At 42.7% G+C, this 8,851-nt stretch overlaps 1 protein-coding gene across 1 annotated transcript in view; it reads left to right on the plus strand.

Annotated features, from left to right (window-relative positions):
• Positions 1–8,851, plus strand: part of SPATA5 (spermatogenesis associated 5) — a 201,293-nt gene that overhangs the window by 156,214 nt on the left and 36,228 nt on the right. Inside the window, exon 14 of the mRNA XM_010008974.1 lies at positions 4,749–4,913. Coding sequence (XP_010007276.1) covers positions 4,749–4,913 — 165 coding nt within the window. The remainder of the gene's footprint in view (positions 1–4,748; positions 4,914–8,851) is intronic.

The raw sequence follows: 8,851 nt of genomic DNA on the forward strand, positions 1-8,851 counted from the left end.
CTTGCTGCCTCGTACACACCTCAATATGCTGTTTACTCTGCAGCTTGTGTTTTGCTACGCAAGTTACATTTTGCTAACAAAAACTTTGTTCAAGTTTGCCACATTTCAGGAATTATTTTTTTTCTAATGTCAGATTACCTTCTTGCACCATTTATGTATGACATTTTATTGTAAGATCTGATTAGAAATGATTTTGATGAGTTAGGCATGGCTGTAGAACTGTGTCAGTAGGAAAGTGATTTTTTATATGCCACAGAAAGCTCAACAGCTGGGTATGCTTCAGTCAGTGTTATAATTTTGTGTTGTTTGACAATGTAGCTATTGAGAAGGCCAAGTATCCTTTGAAAAAGCTAACTAAAGATGGGTGATTTAAAAAAAAAAAAAAAGGAAAAAAGGAGGAGGATAATTAGCAAAGCCCTAAGGTTAATTCTAGTCCATTCTTAACAAGAACCACAAATATTTTCCTGGCTTTACCTATTTAAGTTTTTTTTCCTGAAATAATTATCTTCATAATTGCACACAAAACACGTATTTTTGAACCTGCTATCTTTTCTAATGATAAAGTAAAACTCTGTTTTAAATATTCAAGGATTTAAGCTTTTCTTTTTGAACGAGGAGCACTTTTTCCTTAATGAAAGTGGGATTTTGCTATTGATGATCCACTTTCCTAGTGCTCCCCTGAAGAATATTATATCTGTGTACCACTAGTAACCTTTCAGTGTATGTGCACTTAGACCCCTTTTGTAACTGTTGTGGTAACAACAAAAAAATTACCTAAACTTATAAAAGAATTGCTTAATGGTATGAAGTATTCTGGTTTCTACCAAAACCCCAATTACTTAATTTTGTGCCCTTCCTGGCCTACATAAATTATGCTAACCTTACATCTCACCATCAGTGAATTATGTAGCTCTGTGCACACATCAATTAATTTTGGCCCCATCAACTTCCCACCTTCTGTGTGCTCCTACCCTCAAATCAGTTTTGCATCTCCCAGCCGCAAGCAGTTAATTTTATACTTCCAGCAGCTCATATCTGCCTGAACCTGCAGCCCAGCTTCAACTCTTCACCCTCCCCCACCTGCCTCTCCTCCTGCACAGTCAAGCCACCACCTTCTCCTGCAGAATTCCTCCTCCTCCAGCTCAGCAGCAAGGATCAATCCCAGATGCCTTCATCTCCTGCCTGGCCAGTGGGTCGGTACCAGATCCCAATCCCCCCTGTGGGCAGCAGGGCTGGTCTGGAGGTGACCTGGGTGTCCTCATGGCTCTCTGGGGGATTTCCAAAGTGCAAATTGCAAGAAAGAAGCTCTATCTTATGGAAGAGCCTGTAAAGGTCATGGTGTGCTTGAAGAACCACCACCAAAACCCTTCCCATGGGGAAGCTGTACCACACAGCACCCCACTAAGAAGAGAAATAGCCTTTTGGTCTATAAAGAAAAGGGCTTTGAGGAAAAAGGTCGTGCCAACATCCATCAAACTCAGCACTGCTGCCAGCAGCAGAAGTAAGCATGACCCAGGCCTTGGTGTTCAAGCTGACACTGCTGCTGCTGGTGTCCACACCAAATGCCACAGTAGGCTTCTCTAAGCAAACCAGAAAGAGCTAATTTTCCTCCAGTGGAAACTTCAGTGTGGAAAAACATCAAGAGGAGTATCTTGTTCCCTTATTGCTGACCTCTACGTGCAGCTCAGTCCTAAGGGCTGAATTATTTTGGCCAAAAAGGAAAAGTATCTCCATGAGAAGTATGCAGAGACCAAAGACCTGAGAGGGCAACATTCCCTGCAAAGGAGAATGGCCTCAATTTGCTGATCCTCTCCAATTGCTTTCAGTGCAGCCCTGCAGCCCATCTATGGCCTCATGCCAGGGATTTGCCCTTCAGTAATGCAGGATGGGTCGAGGCAAGGCCCCTTCCTCACCTTTTCTCTCTGCTTTTGGTTCCTCAGGAGTATAGAGGGGAGGGGGATTGCTGAAGGGACAAGGGTGGTGACAGCAGAGCAAGAAGCAGTCGGGCTGTGTTCAGGGTATGCCAGTGTCACCACATTGCCTGTCCAGCTGGTCTCCACCAGCTCTCTTTTCTCTCTGGGGGCTGGGAGGAATTTAACTCGTTCTCTCAAGTGAGGTTACAGAATATTTTCTCTCCTCTCCTTTGTGTCTGTGTCTATTTAAGCAGCAAGCATTGCAGAGACTGACTTGTGCTTTTTTTGTACAGTTCCCAGCACATCTGGACGTCTTGGATAAAGTCCCTAGGCCTGATTGTAGCAAAATGCAATGATAGTGTGTTTAAAACTTGGGCCCCCAGCTATGACTATATATAAAACATAAAGCATTTGCGACAAACTGAAGGATATACAATTTTTAGTAACTGAGCAAAAAATTTATATATTCACTCTTTTCCATCTGCAGTTGTGCTTTGCAAGCATGGGTGCTCTGTGTTGCTAGAAACTGTTACCTCAGAGCTGAAAGCTGATGTGTCACAGGGCAGCACTTGCTCCCAGCATCCAGGATATTTCCTGTTCCACTTGCACAGCAACCATGGTCATTCAGCAGTGGGAAGCTAAGCTGGCTTTAGAAAACGTGCTAATTATCTACGCGTCCTGATTAAACCTGCCTTGATTTAAAAGATGCACACCACTCTACTCATGTGAACATTTCTTGTTTCTTCTAAATAATAGAATTAGCTATGGGCACTTCCTTAAGAGCATGCAGAGCACAATTGCAGTATAATTCCTCTTCATCCAAGCCTAGTCTTGAAACATGCAAATTTCTCTTTCAAGTGTGTTGGCAAAAAATGGCAACATCCTGATACACACATGATTGAGACGCTGTTACACACTAGTTGAGTTATCATCAGTGGGCTGAGTTCTTTGGTGAATATATCAAGTGTGCTGTGGAAAGCAGCACAGTCTGCTGAGGAGATAGCAGTGTGTGGTTTGCTTCTTGCTCTTTTTCATAGAGTCCCAGCATGGGCCACTGCCAGGGACAGGGACCAAGCTCGATATGGACCTTTAGTCTTCCCTCTGCAGCCTTCCTTGGGTAGCTGGATGCAACACACCGCAGTGCTGTGCACTTTCTGCTGAGCATTTTCATCTTCTGTTTTAAAAATAACAAGACATCTCATAACATTCAGGATACAGTTTTCCACTCTGAAGCACCACAATAGTCTTTTTAAAGAAACTTTAGGAAGGGTGTTAACTTGATCAATGCTGTGCAGGAAGGAAAGCTCTTTCCTACTATTTTTTCAGCATGACTTTCACTGACATGATCAGGCTGGGAAAAGACTTATTGGCTGACAGCCCAGGACAGCCGTGCAATATCTCTAGTAATCTGGAACTCAAACTACTCTGCCCAAGGGAGAACCATAACATAAAAACAATTTAAGTTACACACTGAATCTTATAAACATTCAGGTTTTTTTTTTAAATAGTTTAAATACTATTTATGTATATTTGCTATGGACAGATTTGTTTGTTTGTTTTCAAATGTGAAGGCCAGTAGGGTTTTTACTTTTTTAACTAGATAGTTTTTTTAAATCTTGGAGATTTTTAGAAACATAGGGAAACGAGCTTCCTCTCTTCTCATGATTTAGGAGCTTGTGTTTTCCTGGGTATCAGATATAATTGTCCTATACATAGATAAAGTTGACTTTTTGACCTATCCAGACAGTACAGTCACAGAAAGGCTGGTTGGAGGGGGCTTCCAGAGGCTCTGCAGTCCCCCTCCTGCACAAGGTGGGACTGTCGCCAGCACCACATTGGGGAGGACTTGGCTTCATCTGGCCAAGCTGCAAAACCCCTGAGAACAGAGTTTCTGCAGCCTCCCTGATGACCTGCCCTGAGGCTGTGCTTCTCTTCTAGAGATTTCTTCCTCCCATCCAGTCTGAACCCTCCCTCCCCCGGGTCTCTGAGGCCGTTGTCTCCTCTTGCATTGTCTGTTGCTGTGCCTCAGTTTGCTCTGTTTCCCTCCTACCTCCCCAGTGCATTTTTAATCTGAGTCAGTCTGGGAAACCAAAGTGCAAGGGGCAATATGCGTGTATGAAATTGCAAAGTTGGGGCCTTAGCTTGTAGCTGTATTCATCTGTTCAATTGTCAGTTGTTGTGTGGCACAAGAAAAGGAAAAAGCAGGGTTTTTCCAACAGTTCAAAGCTGATGCTAAAATGCGTTAACTATAGTGCTTTGTTCAAGTCTGTGGTTCTTTTCCTCCCCTTTCTGAAGTTAAGCATCACTGGCCTCTGTCTATTGCTGGCTTATTTTGCATGAAAAGCTGTTAAGAGTAGTCTGCTCTTCTGTAAGCATGTGCAGCTCTAATAATTTGGGATAAAGCAACATAAATCCAGAATTTAAGCTTCACTTTAAAAAACCTTATTTTCTCTACTTGTTGTCTTGGTTGAAGATCTGCACTTGGGTTCTGTCCATTGCCACCTGTCCTTCTGCCAAGTCTTAACATTCCAGCGCACCTTGCAACAAGCCTAAAATTATTATTTTAGGAAAATTACTATGGTTCCTTTATGATTCCTTTTTTCCATAAACTGGTATTTCTCCAGCTGAGAATCCTTACTGTCTTTTCAGCGACTGATCTGTTCTAACATGGGAGAATAACCCCCATTGCACATGGCTTGACTGTTCATACGCAGCTTCTTGCTTTTGCTGAAACTGCTGGCTATTTGTTCATTGTTTTCAACTGAATTGTGGTTTTTCCTTTCTTGATGTGCTGTGCCACGTGCTGTAACTTTTCCTGTGATGCTTTCGTTGCAGGCCTTGCTGAGACCAGGACGAATAGACAGAATTATCTATGTGCCGCTACCAGACGCAGCCACTCGTGGGGAGATCTTCAAGCTTCATTTCCAGTCCATGCCTGTCAGCGATGATGTCTGCCTAGCAGAGCTCGTCCAGCACACACAGAAATACTCAGGAGCAGAGGTAACACTGTCTGAACGGCAATGGCTGCCGAGTCAGTGCACTGAGTTGTGTTTCTAAAATTGAAATCAAGTATCGTGCAGATATATCATCCCTTGAATCTTCTCAAAGTGGTGGAGGGAATGATGAAAATGAATGTTTGAGCTATTTCCATGTTTCTGCTCAGAAAATTGGATACACTCTAGGGCTTTTTTCTTTCACTTCACTCTGATCTCCATCAGAGGATTGTTGCCAGGGGAAGAGTCTCTTCCCGGGCGAGCCTTAGTACGATTCTGGGTGGCTTAATGAAGGATGTGCTGCCAGGAGGAGTGGAGGGAGGTGGGGACAAGTGTCCTCATATTGTGCACGCAGTTCACCTGGGCCTCCCCATATCCCCATGGGGATCTTTTGCACATAGGGTTGTGACACAGAACCTCAGATGGAGGGAGGAGAGAGAGAGTTCTGAGACAGTGTAGGAGGGAGTTGCAGGGCAATCACTGGTCACTTTGAAGCTCATATTTTCTTATTCCATATAATTAAGACCTCACAGCAGCACTTACTGTTCTAGCTTGTTGCTATTAGTCAGCTCCTGACAATGGATGTCAGAGAATTATTTCCTGTCCTGGGTAGAAGGAGAAACTTCCTCAGATGCTGCTGCCTGGCAGTTATAATAAGCATTGGTACATTAGTGGTCACCACTCTGCTCCCTGAATATTATTCATGTCGATGTCCTCATGAAAGGATATTTCAATCTTTCCTTGTTTTGATTAATTGAAAGTAATTATATTACTTCAAAAAAGTCAAAGAATGTTATTAAGGTTGCCAATTTGAGCTCTTAAGAGGTATGAGATAGCAGAATTAAAATTTCCACCTTACTGTAGCCAGTCCCAGTGTGTGCATTATCGCACCATCATTAATTACATAGTCACTTTCTGCTTTTTCCATAGCAGAGTGGAAAATGTGATGTGCTTGCCTCGGCTCCCCCATCTTTCTGTGTGCTGTTTACAAGGACAGGGAAATAAGCTACACTTTTGTCTTGGTCCAAAAGAGAAGGTGACTGGAGTATTTGTATGATTCCGATAGTGCTGAAGGCCCTTCTCAACTGACTGGTTGCTGGATATGCTCCCAGGCAAGACTTACACTCATGTAGCTATCACTTAAATGCTGGTATGTTGTAAAATGCTGCCTCGCCTGCTAGTAACCTCTGGCTAGTGAGGGCACTGCTGGGAGTGCTCCAAGTTCAAGGCATGGGGTTAGACCTTGCCATACGTGGCAGCAGCGTCTGGGCTCGCTTCCAGGCTTGTTCTGGGAAGCTGTGGCACGGTGGACACCAAAGTCAAACCCAGAGGAGCTTTCCTCCTCCAAAGCAGAGGACAAACTGTGCCCTGGGAAGTGAAGGCAGACTGTGCAGTGAGCAAAAGCTATTTTGTGCAGCACAGCTTTTTGCCACAGAAGCGTGGGATCTTGTAATGAAACAAAGGCTATAAGGAAAAGGATTTCACAGGCTTAAATGTCGGTCTGGAAAACTGTTGCAGCTCTTCTGCCTCCATGCATTGGAGTAGTCACTTGAAACAGTGCTGTGTTTTTACCCAAGTGTCAGTGATAGGACTTTTGCTGCCCTGGGAAAATTTATCTGCCTCTGGATGAGTTACAAGCCTCCAAAAACATAAATATAAACATCTCTTCTGTTGTGTATGGAAACTGTCTTTTTACCAGGCAACAACTGTAGTGCTTGTATTTCAGAAATTCCAAGCATATGGGGATTTCCTTTGGATCTGGATCAGCTGAGGCTCTAGTGGTGAATTCCTTGTTCCTGGCTGATAATGAGTCGCAAATGTCTTGGTGCTGGCTTTGTTCTGAACCAAAAATAAGTTAATGGGTCATTGAGTGCAGCTACAGACTAGTTGCAGGGGGAAAAAAGCCTGCCTGTTTCTCATATGGCATTTCTCATGAATTTTATTCTTTTGTATCATTCAAAGAATTATAATCACTGGGATATAAAGAGCAAATACAGAAAAAGCCTCAGTCAGTGTTCCTTGGAAGAATATACAAAAAGTCTTGACAGTTGGCACGCACAGCGGCCAGTTTCATTAAAGCCTTTTCTTCTTAGTGTCTCCAGCTTCCCAGCTTTACAAATAGTTTCCGCTGTTGAATGGCAAGTTCCCATTCCACTGTTCTACCCTTTGTTTAAAAAAAAGAAATGGAAAATGCTTGGTTTTGTGACTAGAAGATGCTGTATGAATAGGGAGTTGCGTGTAAAGATGCGTTGAATCATCCTGACATGAGCTGAATAAACAGCAAGTAAAGTGGATAGTTCAGTATGCATCTCGCTTCCAACTTGGCCTTTTTTCAGATCAGGTATTTGTATATTTTTGCCTGTCATCACTTATGACCAGTTATCTCTGTTCACCTGCTGGATGTATGTTTCTCTTAATGAGTGCCTTTAAGGATTTATCAAGATAGCAAAATAGGTTGATTACTTCCTACTGTTTCATGTGAGAGAAGATGGAAGATAATTTATGAAGGTGAATTACAGTTTACTTCTCTCATGTGTAGGTGAAGTTTAATGTTTAAAAGTGCATTAGAAGAGCAATTTCTGTACAGTTAGCTTTTATTATGCTAATAGTATGGGTCAAACAAAGCTTCAGCTTTCTAGAAATATTTGGGTTTGAGTTCAATCTTCATTTCCAGGCCCTTCTGAAGTAGTGCTCTGCAGCAGTGCTTGAGGCTCTTCTTCAGAGATACTTCAGTATCTGTTTCAGTATCTGTAAATCAAGAAAGTAAGAGATTGTTTTTAGAAGTTTCTGAATAGCAAGGTTTGTACTCGGATGTGATGTTGACACTGAGGATCATTTCCTCTTCCCTCTTAGGCAACTGCTTTGGCTGCATCCCTGCCCTTGAAGGCATCTGCCTTTTCCTGCAACCACCTCAACCTCTTTTTAGCACAGCTGGTGTGTCTAAGCTGTGGGCAGGGTAGGTCTGGTTGCTGCAAGGGCTGCTCTGCAGTAACTGTACATCTCATTTGTCCTCCTGGGCAATCCAGAAGGTTTCAGTGATGTGGTGGAGGAGAAGTCAGAACTGCCCCCAGCTTTTTTTTTTAAGATATTTCTACTAAAGGCTGTGGCTGGGCAACTGGCACCTGGCATGGTTCAGAAGGAGGCTGTGCTGTGCTGAGCTGCACCACTGTCCCACTGGCATCTCCGGCTGCTGTAACATTAGCAAGGAGCACTGGTAGGCAAGGAGGAGAAGTCACTAGTCCTTGAAAGTAATAAACCAGCAAGTGTTGTGATGCCCTGAAGCTTTTATAATGTTTAGTTTAGTGTTCCTGCATTTTATTGTGGGCAGAATTGCAGGAGATCAATTTTTTATAAAACTGATGATTTTTTTTAAATGGTTTTATATAATTGGGGTGTCTTCACTTAGAGATCCTTCAGTTTGATCATAGCTTTTTCCTAGAGCATTTCCACTGTTATACTTCATGCTGAGGAGCTGTATCTGTTTGATTTCTCACTGTGCTTTCTATAAAGTATGATTAATTAAAGATCCAACCACAGAAGTATTTAAAAGCAATGTTTTAAAGTACAAGCAGTGTGAGTTCTTTGGGTCTCATTTGCTTGCTTTCAAGATGCTGCTACAGCCAGCTTGCTTTAGGGAAGTGGGGTCTTCCACAAGTTCAGGTACTCTGCTTTTTAAATTTAGGGTTCAGATTCGATTTTTTGGTGACTATTGGCTTCTCTCTGTTGTAATAGAAAACAGCAGTAGTCTCAATTCACTTTATGGGGTCAGAAAAAAAATCACATGGACAGTGTCTGATAGGAATTTTCTTGTCCTGTAGTTTTTTAAATTATACATTGTCTCAAACAGAAGAGGTTGTAACTGGAACATGTCTTGGCCTAGAGGTGGGACACCTATCTCTATAGATGCAAAGACTGGTGTCTTTATTAGAGCTGTGCGGGGGGGGG

The sequence above is a fragment of the Chaetura pelagica genome, unplaced genomic scaffold, assembly GCF_000747805.2.
Source record: "Chaetura pelagica isolate M959 unplaced genomic scaffold, ChaPel_1.0 scaffold221, whole genome shotgun sequence".
NCBI lineage: Eukaryota > Metazoa > Chordata > Aves > Apodiformes > Apodidae > Chaetura > Chaetura pelagica.